Source organism: Miniopterus natalensis, chromosome 2, assembly GCF_054644295.1.
Source record: "Miniopterus natalensis isolate mMinNat1 chromosome 2, mMinNat1.hap1, whole genome shotgun sequence".
In the NCBI taxonomy this organism is placed as follows: Eukaryota; Metazoa; Chordata; class Mammalia; order Chiroptera; family Miniopteridae; genus Miniopterus; species Miniopterus natalensis.
In genome coordinates this window covers 126,751,431-126,766,264 of record NC_142082.1, presented here as the reverse complement: position 1 = coordinate 126,766,264, position 14,834 = coordinate 126,751,431, and the positions used below count along the sequence as shown (strand labels likewise).

Here is a 14,834-nt window from a genome sequence, read left to right as displayed (position 1 = left end):
CAGGGAGCAATTAAGGTTAAATGACATCTTAAGAGTGAAACCCTAATCTAATGGGATTAGTGTTTCTGTAAGACACCAGAGGGCTCATTCGTTCTCTCCTTGCCATGTGAGGATACACAAGAAAGTGATCCATCTGTAAGCTAGGAAGAGAGCTCTCACAGGGACGGAACTTGTGGCATCCTGATCTTGAACTTCCAGCCTCCAGAACTATGAAAAAATTTATTTCTGTTGTTTAAGCCACCTAGACTACAGTGTTTTGTTATTGCAGCCCAAACTAACAGAGCAATTCCTTGTATTGTATTTCCATTATTTAAATAGCTAGGGTTTTGTTTTCCTGCCTACCCTGATGGATATAGTTCTTTATGTCACTGATGCCATAAAATATTTACCATAAAATATCCTAATGTGTTCCTGACACTAGGCAAAGGCACTTCTTTATTCATTTTCTTATCTATTTCTCCAAATAACACTGTAAGGTAGGGCAAGATGATGTGATATAAAGAGCACAGATTTTGAGTCATTTAGACTGAATCTCAACTCCTCCACTTAACTAGCTGCATGACCTAAGAAAAGTTAGTTAACCTCATTGGGCTCTGGATTCCTCATCTGTAAATTGGGTCTAATAATAGTACTAACCTAAGAGGGTCATTCTGGATTAAATGAGCTACCCTATGCAAAATGCTTAGAATATTTTTTTAGGCATATAATAATCTCTCAATAAACCTAAGTATTATTTTTAGCTACAATTTATTGAGAGCCTATTAGGTGTCAAGAGCTCCAGTAAGTACTGGGGACATAATGACAAATAAGAAATAACACATGAACAGGTAATTATGATAAAATATGACAATTTATTAATAAACATGGGAAAGGCAAATAAAACATGATCCTCAGCCAGGATTTGGGAGATTATTGTCAAGGTTTGAATCCTAGTTTCCCCAATTATTAATGGTTTGGCTCTGGGTTTAGAGCTCTAATTCTCTACTTTCTCACCAGCAAAATGAGGCTACTAATAGATAGTATCTACCTTATAAGGATGTGGTGAGAGGAAATCAGATAATAAAAGTACAGTTTCTGGTATAGTTTGTGGGAGATGACATGTGCTCAGAGGATAGTTTCCTCTGTCATCAGTAGGGGACCACAGAATCAGGTTGTCTAACCCAGCCAGGGCTCCCCCAGGTTTTCCACTCCTTGCTGGTCACTCAGATCTACCTGACAATGACTGCCTTTCTTCCTCTTTCTGCCCCCAGAAGAAGAGATTGAGTTCTATTATACTTTTCTAGTTTGAATACAACCACTTTAGAAAATTTCTTGAGTCTATTAAGTCTAAACATTTGAACACAAAGCAATTCCACTTCTGTGTATCTACCTGGAAATGAGTATATATACATGCTTAAAGACATACGAGAATGCTGACAGCAGCTTTATTCACAATAATGCGAAACTGGAAGCAAACGCAATGCCCATCAACAAGAGGGTGGATAAAGACATTGTGATGTATGTTCCTATACAGTGAACTCCTACGTAACAATGGGAACTAGCTCCGGTTGCATGCAGCAATATAGATGGATCTCACTGACAGAATGGTGGAGAGAAAGAAGCGAGAGTGCTTATTTTACTATTCCACTTATAGAAAGTTCAAGAATAGGCAAGTGAATCTGTGGTCACAGAATTCAGACAAGTGGCTGTCTTTGGGGAGGTGTTTGCTGAAAAGGGCTGTGACATACTAGTAACTGTTTAACAACCAGCTCTCAAAAAAAACCAAAATCCCTAACTTTATACCATTTTCCAGTTTCCATGGTGTAAACACTCCCACCATGGTGGATCTCAGGCTGCCAATGTGGTATCACTGAGCACAGGGTTGGGAAGAGATGTGGACACGGTCTGCTGCAAAAGTCCGCGTAAGCCAGCTGGGGCACACCACTAGCAGGTGGCACGGAGGGGCACTCCGATGTGCCCGAATGTCCTGTATCCTGATCTGGATAGTGCTTACACAGGTGTATACTTATGATTTGTTCACTTTATGGCATGTGCACTGTACCTCAATAAAAGGTAAAATGTAAAAGTGTCTGTGAGACCTAGAAAGATAGAAGCAGTTGTAACTATGTTCCAGACAAAGGTCCAGAGAGGAACCAGAGATTCAGTGGCTGGAAAGACACTTCTCACATCTTCTTGTGCCCATAACAGACAGAGAGAAAAGAGAGACACCATCAGGAGACATTGGCATAAATAAGAAAGAGCTGGGTCACTCTCTCAATCTTTCAACTTGTGACTCAATTTAATCTTATCACTAAAGGCGGAGACAGCGCACAAAACAGTGTTGCTTCTGAAGAGCCTAGATGCACTGCCTTGACTACCTGTCACTCAGATGAAGATTATCCCACTGGGTGGCTCCAGATGAATGTTTTAAGCACAGTGCCACCTGAACACAATGATCAGACACCAAAAAGCACCAACGTAAAGAACCTTACTTTTATTTTGAGTAAAAATGCACATTCATATTATTTTCCTAGTGTCACTAAAATCCTAAATATGCCCAATATGTCTGGAAGATATCTATAGTCTAGCTAAATGAGAAATTTTAATAAGACAGCTGCTCCTAACATATTCAGCACTTATATATTTAAAGTTACAAAGCCAAAGCGAGATTTTAAAGGAGTTTGACTGATGGTAGCTCGACATATCCACAGATTCATCTTTTCCCGATCTGGCAGAACAGGATCATAGAAAATACCAAACCAAATATCTAGAAAATAAAACAATAGAATTAACATGGAATTTAAGGGGAAATGCTGGAGACATTATAAACAGACAGAAAGAACAATTACGTATTAAAAGATTCTGGCTATTGACAGTTTTAATCTTATTTATCTAAGTCATCTCTCTTCGTGGGAAACCAGAGGCTCCCATGGGACAAAAACGCACTGAGAAAGTTCTCTGTGTAGTCCGTGCTTTAACCAGCGTCTTCTCCTCCAACCTGCCCTGTCTGGCTGCTCGGCCCTTGGAGCGCACACCCTTCCGTGGGGCATGTGCCCAAGCTCGGGGGAGCGCGGGTCCCTGGGCACTCCAGGTACCTGCTGCCATCCAAGGCTGCGATCATCTGGTTTCCATCATCCGCATAAAAATCAAGCAGTCTAGAATTTCTCTTGCCACAGTTAGGGCATTGCCAAGAGGAATGGAAAAAAATGTAACATTTTCCTTTAAAAACTTCTAAATCTACGGAGAATAGCTTCATTCAGAAATGTCCTTTGAAGTGAAAACACACGGCTGAAAATCTGGGCCCCAGTTTCCGGCTCATTAAGTGGCTCTCCCAAGAATGAAGTACCTCAAAACTTGCCCTAACTGTCCTTGCAGCCGGTGACTCGCACGCTGTGGCTTTGATGTAGAAATGACAGAAAGATCGGCGTGTACCACCAATCAAAAGTCTCCCTTCCCGGGGGGGGGGGGGCTTCGAGGGGAAGCAGGAGGAGGGAGAGCCGCCCCCTATGCTGAGTCATCCAAGGGCCCCTCCTGCACTGAGCCGGCCTGCTTAAGAATTCCTTCCTGAAAATGCATTTCAAATGAGGACCTCTGCCCAATGTATGTCTTCTTAAACAAACAAACAAAAGGTAGACACCAGCTCTCTGCAAAAATGACTTTCATTCAGAGCATTCTCAAAGGCATTCTTTTACAATGACTTCAAAAAGCCTTGAAATTTAGTCTTTTTGCCTGGGTCCCAAGCCTCAAGTCTAGGAGACAGGTATCAGGAAAGAATAAATGGGCAAAATGCTGGGGTAAGGTAACTATCATCTTTCACTGTCACATCCTTGGAATAGAAGCCCGCCATTTAGCAGCAGACTAGACAGCTAATATTCCACTTTCTTGCATCTCACAGCCTCTGGAAGAAAATATATCATTGTTCATAAAGATAGCAAGTAATTGGAAAAAGACCCATTGTGTGGTAAGGTATGCAAAGACTCAGGATAAACTTGCTAGGATGTGCATCAGTTCCCATATTCTGGAGAAGGCTAAAAAATGTAGAATTATCATTTTTCTCTCTTTATCTTTGCTATTCTTGGGACCTTCTGTCAGGATAACTTTTATCCTACAAAGTGATGACTATTAGTGTCAGTGCTTTTCCTTAGTTGAAATGACAAGAGAAAGTGCTGATCATTTTTTGTGCCCTGTAAGTTGCTGTAGCCAAATAAGGAGAGATGGGAGAGTCTGATTATTTAACTTGGAATAAAGAGAATTCTAAGACTGTCTAAACATAAAATTTTCTTACAAAATAAAGCATTTTATATAGTTTCATGACATCCTATCTAAGAGAATCCCTCAGGTATGTGGCCTTAACAGCCTTGAAAATAACTATTGGCCCACTCCGTCAGAGCCTATGCCTAAACAGACTAATGCCAAAGGTCTAAATGTCAGAGGGTAATTTTTTTTATATGATTTTTTAATGGAGATAGCTTGAATATATTTTCTGCATGGAGATATTTTCCCATTTCATTCTTAAAAATATTTATTAGAGAGATTTTTTTCTCTATGAGTCTTTGTGTTTTCTTAAATTTGACCTTGGAAAACGAGGCCTAAGTATTAAGCCTTAGAAATGAGCCCAAGTGTTAGGCAACTAAGATTAATGACTATAGAACAGACTAATGTACATATTTTGGATACATTTTTATAGATTGAATATCAGGAGACAATTTTCAAAGCTACAGTTCTTTAAAACAACTACCATATCTACATACAGTCTAGAAATCACACTGACTGGCATAACTAAAAAAATGTTATATTTTATGATAGTAACATATATAAATTCCATACTTATAAAAAGGGTTTTTATTAAAGTATTTCCCTAATCATATTTTAGAGTAACCAATAAGACATCCAAATACGTAACAAACACATGGATACTTCAGTCAGTTTCATAGACTGTTACTCCTCTTGCAGTCTGACTTGCCATTAGGTATATTTAGATTCTTGGTAATGCCTTTGACCATGATATGAGAGATATCAATCTCCCCCGTTGATTATGCCCTTATTTTCTCTGGCTTTCCTTTTGAGAAGCTTCTTAAAAGCAACTGTGAGTTGTAGCCAGTCATAGTCAATTTGAGTCTAACATGGAATTTGACACTTATATTGACACTTGCATTGAATACTTCATTTAAAGCCTGCTCTTTCAATCATTCAAAGTCTACTCTAGCAACATGGCTGGATGGTGTGTGACTTGTGTTTATAAATGTGTGAGTATATGTGCATGTGATTCCTCACTCACTTCTATGGTCACTATCTCATATTTCTAAATTAGCATTAATCCAGAATACAAAGCAGAGAAATAAAGAACATTTCACAAAAGGCAGAACTGAGAGAACTAGACTTAATACACAGCACCATTCAACTTTGATCATATGTCAGATGTAAAGAAAGACAGTCATGTTTCCAGCAGAGAATAGGTCATATTTAGACCTATTCTGGGCTACCAGGAAGTATACTCAATATCCCAATTTACTGCTAATTGTCCCCACCCTTTTTCTAATAGTTGGAAGGGAAATTCGCCAGTAACCGAAATGACCACTTAGAACACTAAATTGCTTCAATCCCAGCTAAAATTCCTTCCTGGCAGTAATGTGCCACAAGTAAGAGGGGAAAAGCTACCAGAAATCCCAAGGAAGACGTTGCACAGCTCTCCATGAGAGTGAAGCCGCGGCCACTCCGCTGAGCTCACCAGGCCTCAGAGGCATTAGCCACAGAGACATCCCACACATAGTTAGGACTCTTGCCCATGCCCTGAACAGGATGCGAGTGAATTTGATTCACTTGATATCTAAATTAACCAAGAGCTAGGATGATTCCAAAAATGCTTCTCTAAATAGTTTTATTTCATCTTTCTGGCAAAGATTTTTAGGCTGTGTAAAAAGTATCCTTCCTATTCTTCTATTAAAAAAAAATGCCAAGAAGGCCAAGATAAAAATCCTACACAGGATTTTTCTTTCAACATCAATAATCAAATTGATAAGAGTAAACACATAAACCCTGAGAAGAGCTTCCTTAAAAACTTCGAGTGGGGCCATAGTCCTCACAGTGAGAAAATCAAAGGCAACTGTTTTGAGTTTTTGAAACTTGTTAGATTTCTCTAGAATGGAATTGCAGGAAAACAGCTTCCCATACTCTTGAGTTCAGTTTTTATTTTCTGTTTCAAAATCAGGAGGAGAAATAAGAAACTGTAAAGGTTCTGTTTTGGATTTGTCTGGAGCACTTTCTTCTAACTTCAACTCTTGTATAAGTTTTTCAATGGGAAAAAGATATCTGGGACTAAGAACTACGTGGAAATTAATTCAGAAATCATTCAGAAATAATAGGCTTAGCCCTGTCATACGATTGTAATCCCCTGCCCAGACCCAAGGCTGACAGAGGGAGATGCTGGCCCTTGGTACTTGGTACCCAGTGCCTTTCTGAAGCACCTGGTTTTTACTTGGCTCACCATAAATATGTGTTAGAAGAATGAATAGATAAGTGAGGGAATAAATAAAGAGTCAATAATAAAAGATTATACTGTACCTCAACAAGTGTCAGTCCAAACGCTACTCCAATGATTATGGCAATATGTTTTTTAACTAAGTCTTTTATAAGAGTAAAGCATGACTGTTAAAAAAGCAAAACATAAAAAGTTACCTTTAATCACATTTTGACTACCTTATCTGAATTAAGATTTTTTTTCATTAGGTTGATTTTTAACATTGTTACCAAGAAACACACTCAACAAAAAGGAACTGGATTATTCCCTCTACTTTAAGCTCCTCTTCTCTCTGAAAGGTTGTAATGGTTGTGGTTTGTTCATATACTAGAAAGCACTTGAGGAGAAAAATTTTGCTTCCACTATGTCATTGCTGAATCTAGGGATTTCTAGTTATAAATAATAACTTTATCTCCACTTACAATTTTAGAGCTGTTATCACATTGACTGTGTGTATATTTAGGTTTGTAATCTGCAGCAGAGCTCCCTGGTTGGGGTTTCAGCTAACTATAGTGAAAATTCTCATGTTTCAAAAAGGTTTTTCAAAATTCCCTTTCTAATACCTATCAGGTTTATTTTTACCTTAAAAAATCATATGTCCACTATTATGTCCTTAATTTAGATATAAAAGAGAATTAGGGAAGTTTCCTCTCTACTACATTCCTTTTTAAATTTACTCAAACCAGCATATAATTCCAAGCTTAAAACATTTCCAACCAACCTAAAAATCCCCCAAATCATAAATTATATGAAAAATTTTTAAAATGAAACATACTACACAATGTAATAGTTCTATTATCTGTATTGCCAGAAAATATATCATCCCCATGATAATCTTATATGTGCAAAGGGCTAACAAAATACTGCTATTTGTTAAATAAAATGTAAGTTCTCCATAGGCTTTTTCCCTTAATTCCTGAATGGGTTTCTTCATTTTCATCTGATCCTAAGTGGTAAACATTAGAAGAAATGATTACAGTATTTAGGGTTAACTATGAGATTAATGATCTACTGAGTCATATTTGTTATGCTTGAGTTTTCTCCGCCTTCCCCTCTAGAAAACCAGCTTATCTTGGCAAAGGGGGGGGGGGGGCAAATTATGGCCATTTCAGATTTCTTCTTTTTCCAGACTTCTTGCAAACGACACAAGGCAGATGGAAGCATTTTATGAATTTATGACCATCCTTTTGGGAAACTGGTGCAGCTATCAGCCTGTATTCAGCTGAATTATGTGTGAATGTGGAGGGAATGTCTATTATTTTTGAGGATAATGCTAGGGCTTTTCAAAATGTATCCGGAGGAAAAACATCTTTGTGTGGAATCTTTAACAGGACACAGCAATCTGCAATTGAATTTACTATGTTCCTCGTTGCCCTAAGCGGAAACTACATCTGCTTACACCATACTCATTTCCCTCTTCCTTGTGGATATCGCGTCACTAACGTTAGGTAGGGAGGAATACAAAAAGTAAGAATAAATTTTTGTTTCTGATATTACTCTGTAGTCTGATAAATAACTTCTTCCCCACGTGTTACTTTAAATACTAGTAGCAGAAATTCCCTTTCCGAACAGTCTTCTTGATTGTGATAAGGTCAGTACAAGGGATGCGATAGCCAGCAGGAGAGATGTTTCTCCTGAGACACTTTCTATGTCTTAATATATAATTAACCTCACTAGCCATTACTAAGCCAATGCTAGATTGAAAATATCTTAAGGTATTACAGAAATTAATTTATTGAATTATAATAACTGTTATAGTCTCTCTCCCTACTAGGCTATAATCTCCAGAGGACCCAGAAGAGTGTCTGAGTCTGGTGAGGGTCTGTCTGACACACGGTGGGCACTGAAGTTATAACATCAAATAAATGAAACATTAACATCATTAATATTAATTCTCATTTTTGTACACATTCCTTTCAGGCAGAAGGAACAAATTATACAAAACCCTGTGGTAACAGACAGATAATGTGTCTTCTAGGAAGTCATAGCTTGAACCCTGAAAACTGAGTTAGATGGGGCCCCACCTGAGCCTGTTCCTATCCAAGAAATATCAATAGTTCATTAAACTGAAGTTGCCTCATTAGCTTTCTCTCTTCCTTATCTGAGCGTTGGCTCCACGAGCGCAGACACTGTGCCCTGATCAGGAATTGATCTCCAGTGGCTGGGAGGAGGTCTGGCACATAGGAAATGGTCAATAAATAGTTGATGAATTAAGCAATAAGAAATACGACATGCACATGTTGACATCCACAAGTGACATAAAGAAAAACGACATCTACAGCACTTAAAATATAAACCCAGTTTTTCCAACTGACTTTAAACGTCTGAGGCAACTTTTAAATCGGAGCACTAATTAAACAGATTAGTAAGTCAACTTCACAGGCAGAGCTGAACCCCCTAAAGGCCAGGTCCTTTCTGTAGGCCTACACAATTGCTTGAGGAAAGGAATCATTGACTAGAAAAGAAAGCTTTACTTTTAAAATTAAAATACAGATTTCTAGAACTTACGTTAAAAATAGAAAAACAAACATGGAGGGGAATAATGATTAAAGTCACCAAAGAGACGGCAAAATAAACTTTATCTGTGAGTTTGTGCTTTGCCTCCCCTTGCGGAAGAATATTCCTTTGATCTTTTAGAGCTGAGTTTAAATGATACCAGACTCATAGAAGAAATGAAGTACTTTCATCTTTTTATATTGGCTTTTATCTTTAAATAAGGATTTCTTTTTTATTTGGGAAATTCCTAGGACTTTTATATCATGATTCCCATTATAATCTCTGCAAATTAAATTTTTGTGAAGACTTCCACTGTGAAAAAAATGAACAGAACCACTTACTATGCCAAGTTTGATTTGTTCTTACCGTTTTGTAAACATTTTTCCCTTCATACGTCATACAAGGAGATTCTGAATTATCTGGACATTCACATGACTGATAATACTGTTGAAAGTTATCTCCCCAGTCAGAAGGTCCATGGATCAAACCACAGCATTTAAGCTGTTTGATGAGAAATGGATATGAAAAGCCGGCACAAAAGAAGATAAAAAACATTGTCAATACACCGAATCATATTCTCTTAAAACCATTATTAAGATGTTTCTTATAATAAAATATTTTGTATTTTCACCCACCCTTCTAAATGTAGAAGCAAAAATAAAGAAATATTCCATTTTGGTCTTAATATGAAAGAAGGAAAAATAAGTTTCAAAAGCAAAAATCTGAGGAACTTGGAGAGAAGATGAAAAACTTACCTTCTCATTTTTAATGACACAAGAGGAGCAGAATCAGTTCTACTTAGCCTAGATTTTAGGAAAGAAGCTTTCAGAGAGAGAGTCCAGATATCTTTAAAGAACTTTTGCTCAATAGAGATGAGAGGTTTTAAAAATGACATTTCCATCTCATGATCTCTGATCACTTTTGGAGGCTAGGAGGAAAAGGGTGAGAGGCCTCTCAAAAGCCAAAGATGCTCACTGGGCCTCCCATGAGATTAAATTTTGCATGGACATCTGCACAAGAGGAAAAGGGTACAAAAGAGAGATGAAACTCCTAGAACAGTGTCTGAAAGGCGAAGGCCCAGAATAAACCAAAACACGGCGAAACACTAGGGGGACTTGTGGTCATGTCTGGGGAAGAAAAACAGGGAAGCGATAAGCCCAATAACTCAGAGTACAGGCACATATTATTAGATGAAAGAGAGAAGTAATTATCCCTCATCTTGTCTTACTTGCTCTGTTAGAATAGGAGAAAGCCCTTCATTCAGAAAGGCAGGAAAAAACTGGCCGGTTTTCCAGGCTCAGATGCACTGTGATGCCAGGACACCGACAGAACGTTCGCTTACTGGCTGGGTGACCACATTACCCGCGTTACTTAAACCTCTCTGAGCCACAGTTTCTTCATCTGTAAAATACAGATAATAATAGTTGCTAAAAATAATATCAATTTGTAGATTTGTTGTAGAGGTAAAAATGAGAAAACCCCTGCGAAGATACGAAATCCTTCACCCCGTGACTGGCTTGCAGAGAGCACTCAGGATGTGTCAGCTGTTATTGTTGTTTTTGTTTTCCAGTTGCTGTTATTTCCATTATGTTCTCATTGCACAGGATCTATTCAGCATAGATATCAATGATTTAGAGAAAGATATGGAAAGTATCTTTTCTACCCTGCAGCTGATACAGAGGTGGGAGTGATGATTAATACACGGGAGAACAGAATCGAGTTCCAGAGATAGTTCAAACAATGGACTCAAACTAGCGAGTTTAACTGAAGCAGACTTTAAACCTAGTTTTGCCCCACCCTATATATGATTCAGCAAGCACTTATTTGACAGAGCTGGAGATTTCAGGTGGCTTAAAGGTCAATCAATATTAGCAAAGAAGGCAGTCTTGAAATAACCTCCTTTCCTGTTGGCACAGTAGACATCTTTAATTGCTCACTCTTTCTGATTAAATAATCTTGAATAGTATTCACTGATACAGATACTTCAGACCAAAAAGAATATAAATCCTACTGTATGCATTCACAGATCAGTCCACATTTGGAACACAATATACCTCAGGATCTCTTAGGGCGGTGCAGAGACGCACTTATAGAACACAGGGTAGAAAGGCTAAACTTGGCATGATATCTAGTCCCAGGTCAGATGTAAAAGCAGTTGGGAAGAAGCTGGTCAAAACTTGCTGAAGGAGTTATAACAGCTGGGTGACCAAGGCACTGCTCAGGGAATGAGACAATCACCTCTAGACTAACAGTTTTCACAAGAATCCAAGGGGCACATTCCATTAGCCTGTTAGCAGGGAATTTGTGTGGGAATTCCCTGAAATCCAAAGAAAAAGCCACTTGGTATCGAGAATGTAGTGGAGCCCCAGGTCACCCAGACAGAGTTTGAGGTAGTTTGTTTTGTTTTTTTACAAAGCATTAGTGAAAGAAAGAAAAAGAAAGAGAGAGAGAGAGAGAGAGAGAGAGAGAAGAGGAAGGAAGGAAGGAAGGAAGGAAGGAAGGAAGGAAGGAAGGAAGGAAGGAAGGAAGGAAGGAAGGAAGGAAGGAGGGAGGGAGGGAGGGAGGGAGGGAGGGAGGGAGGGAGGGAGGGAAGGAGGGAGGGAGGGAGGGAGGGAGGGAGGGAGGGAAGGAGGGAGGGAGGGAGGGAGGGAGGGAGGGAGGGAGGGAGGGAAGGAAGGAGGGAGGGAGGGAGGGAGGGAGGGAGGGAGGGAGGGAGGGAAGGAAGGAAGGAAGGAAGGAAGGAAGGAAGGAAGGAAGGAAGGAGGGAGGGAGGGAGGGAGGGAGGGAGGGAGGGAGGGAGGGAGGGAAGGAGGGAGGGAGGGAGGGAGGGAGGGAGGGAGGGAGGGAGGGAGGGAGGGAGGGAGGGAGGGAGGGAAGGAAGGAAGGAAGGAAGGAAGGAAGGAAGGAAGGAAGGAAGGAAGGAAGGAAGGAAGGAGGGAGGGAGGGAGGGAGGGAGGGAGGGAGGGAGGGAGGGAGGGAAGGAAGGAAGGAAGGAAGGAAGGAAGGAAGGAAGGAAGGAAGGAAGGAGGGAGGGAGGGAGGGAGGGAGGGAGGGAGGCAGGGAAGGGAGGGAGGGAGGGAAGGAAGGAAGGAGGGAAGGGAGGGAGGGAGGGAAGGAGGGAAGGGAGGGAGGGAGGGAGGGAGGGAGGGAGGGAGGGAGGGAAGGAAGGAAGGAGGGAAGGGAGGGAGGGAGGGAGGGAGGGATGGAGGGAGGGAGGGAGGGAGGGAGGGAGGGAGGGAGGGAGGCTGCCCTGGTGGGTAACAGAAAAAAAAGAAAAGAAAAACTCAGAATGCACAATAAAAAAGAACTATGGTCCTATGAACACAAAGAACTTCAGATGTAGGACTAGGGTATAAGAATGAAAGCAATTCAGAATTGCACTACAACAAGGAGAACATTTAGAACCCCACAGTTGACACTGAGACCTGGTATGCCGGGGCCATGTGCAGCAAGTGTGACTCAGGATCCAGCTCAGAGACCCAGTGGTTACCTGTAGTACATTTGGTTCCAGGTCAACTATCAGGGAGAGTCAAGGATGCTCAGTCCCACCCAGGGGAGGAACAGAGTTGCCTAAATTCTTCCTTTCTTAATCTGGATTTCAGGGTGGGAATGATCCCGAGGGGAGAGGGCCAAGGGATGCAGCTATGGGGACGTTAGGAAAGCACAACACAGAGAAAGTTAAACAGAGACTAACGCATATCAGGTTTGGCTCTTGGAAATGATGCTTAAGGCAGAATTTTTACAAGCTAGAGTCTATCCAAATGGGAACTAAGTAATGCTCCAGAAAAAAGTCATCTGATAAATAGCTCAAGAAAGGATGTTTGAACTTGAAAAGCAAAGCTTTTAGAAGTCACATGATAGCCATTTTCAAAGAAAAAATTGCAGCATACAGGCCCATCAGTAGATTTTCTTTTTCCTCTGAAACTCCAGAAGAAAGAACTGGGAGTAAATGATGCAAATTCCAGGGAGGCAGATTTTGTTTCCAATTAAGAAAGGACACACTAATTATCAGACTTGGATATAAGTGGGATGGGCAAAAACTGGTAAACTTTCAGCTCTTCAATATTTAACTAGAGGGTGTATGAACAGATATAAAATACTTCAGTCAATGAGAAGTCAGGTTAAATGTTCTATAAAATCCAGCTCTCCTCTAAGATCCCGAGATTTTCTATGACTTATGAAATGAATGTTACATGTAGTTAATCTGATGGGGATTATCAATAAAAAACATGTGGCTGGAAGGAGTTTCACGGAGAATATTTAGTCAAGCCTTACAGTACCTGTAATATTTGGAAAGAAAGAGAAAAGTAGTAAGTACATCCCAAAGCCGGGGACAGTGCCCAGGGAGAAAGGCAGAATTGCTTCGGGCATCCTGCGTGAGCAGGCCTGGCCGCACTGGAGTGTTTTCCTTACGGGGCCATGTTTCAGAAATTTAAACCATTAGGTAGGAGCCAGATAGAGAGTCCCTTCCATGCCTGGCCAAGTCTTGACTTTACCCTAAAGATAGCAAAGCGGCCTAAATAAATGAACTAACAAATGGGGGGAAGGGTTAGTGTTCTGACTCAAGAGAATTAACTGGTAAGACCTTTATTCAAATTTCAACCCCATCACTTGGTAGCTGTCAGACCTCTCTAAGCCTTAATCTCCTCATCAGTCAAACAGTGCTAATGAGGATAATTATATTTTCCACCTCACAGAGCTGTTGTGAGAATTAAATGAGCTACCATCCGCGAAGCCTGGTACCTCCTAAGTAGTAATAAACGACAGCTATCATTGTTGTTATGAGAGAGGGAGTGGTCATGGTGTGAGGGGGGGAGAAAGACACTTTCCAAGCACACTATAAATATGAAAGCAAGGATTGATTTGGCCCACCGAAGCTTAATCTGTCATAAACATATCTTCTTAATCTCTGTCCTTCTAAACCTCTTTAGAACTTTGGAAGATGCTGGAAAAAATTAGAAACATTCTTGGATTTTTCTTGTTGTGACAGAATAACTAATCAAAATCTGCAAAACGGAGACATTTTTCAGCCTTTAAGGAACCTGCCTGTTAAAAAGTAAGTAAACAAGAAGAACTGTGTCTAACTCCCCAAATGACCTAGGACTTCTAATTACCTCTTTCTGATATTTATTCAGGGCTTCCTGGAATGACTTTGCTTTACCATCTGTTTCTTTCAAAAGTTGTACATTTTTAGAGAGAGTTTCATTCAGAAGGCGATCAGACTGAAAATTAAAAAACATTGTTAAGTTATTCATGCCGGAAGGTAGTATTTCTATTTTTCAGACTTTTCCAAAATTATCAAATATCATATGTGTACACACCTCGGATTTGAAACTAGCTCCTACAATACCTGCTGCCACTTGCATGAGCAGGATCAAAAGCAAGCCTATGAAAAACTGAAAAAGAGAAAGAAATATGCATTATCCCCGGTGCACTCAGTAACATCTTGGGACATCTGAGCAAGGCGCTTCGTTCCACAGTCTGGGTCATGTTATAATCTGAAGTAGTGATCATGCTCTGTATTTACACTACCCTTTGCCTCAAGAAGCAAATTTTGGGACCATTAACTACTCAGAAATATTTGCTACAAAGTCTGACCATAGAAAAGTGGTTAAAAAGAAAATTTATTCATAGAATTGTAGGCATCAGTATGATGTTGAATGGGGAAAAGTTTAAAAACTTAGATGACATTATCTGAATATTCTCTTTCTCCTCTTTTTTCCTCAAACACAAACTTCAAAGCAAACCTCAGAACTGACTGCAAAACGTGTCTACCACTATCAGCATCACCCGGGTCTTGTTATAAATGTAGATGCCCGAAACCTGCCTCAGATCTATTGAA

General features: G+C 40.0%; 1 protein-coding gene across 1 annotated transcript in view; it reads right to left on the bottom strand.

The window, feature by feature from the left end:
- Window positions 1-2,471: 2,471 nt before the first annotated feature.
- TSPAN8 (tetraspanin 8) overlaps window positions 2,472-14,834 on the bottom strand; it is a 30,011-nt gene continuing 17,648 nt past the window's right edge. The window contains exons 4-8 of the mRNA XM_016199276.2: window positions 14,314-14,388; window positions 14,107-14,214; window positions 9,359-9,493; window positions 6,541-6,624; window positions 2,472-2,746 (exon numbers count right to left, since the gene is read on the bottom strand). Coding sequence (XP_016054762.1) covers window positions 2,693-2,746; window positions 6,541-6,624; window positions 9,359-9,493; window positions 14,107-14,214; window positions 14,314-14,388 — 456 coding nt within the window. The 3' untranslated portion in view covers window positions 2,472-2,692. The remainder of the gene's footprint in view (window positions 2,747-6,540; window positions 6,625-9,358; window positions 9,494-14,106; window positions 14,215-14,313; window positions 14,389-14,834) is intronic.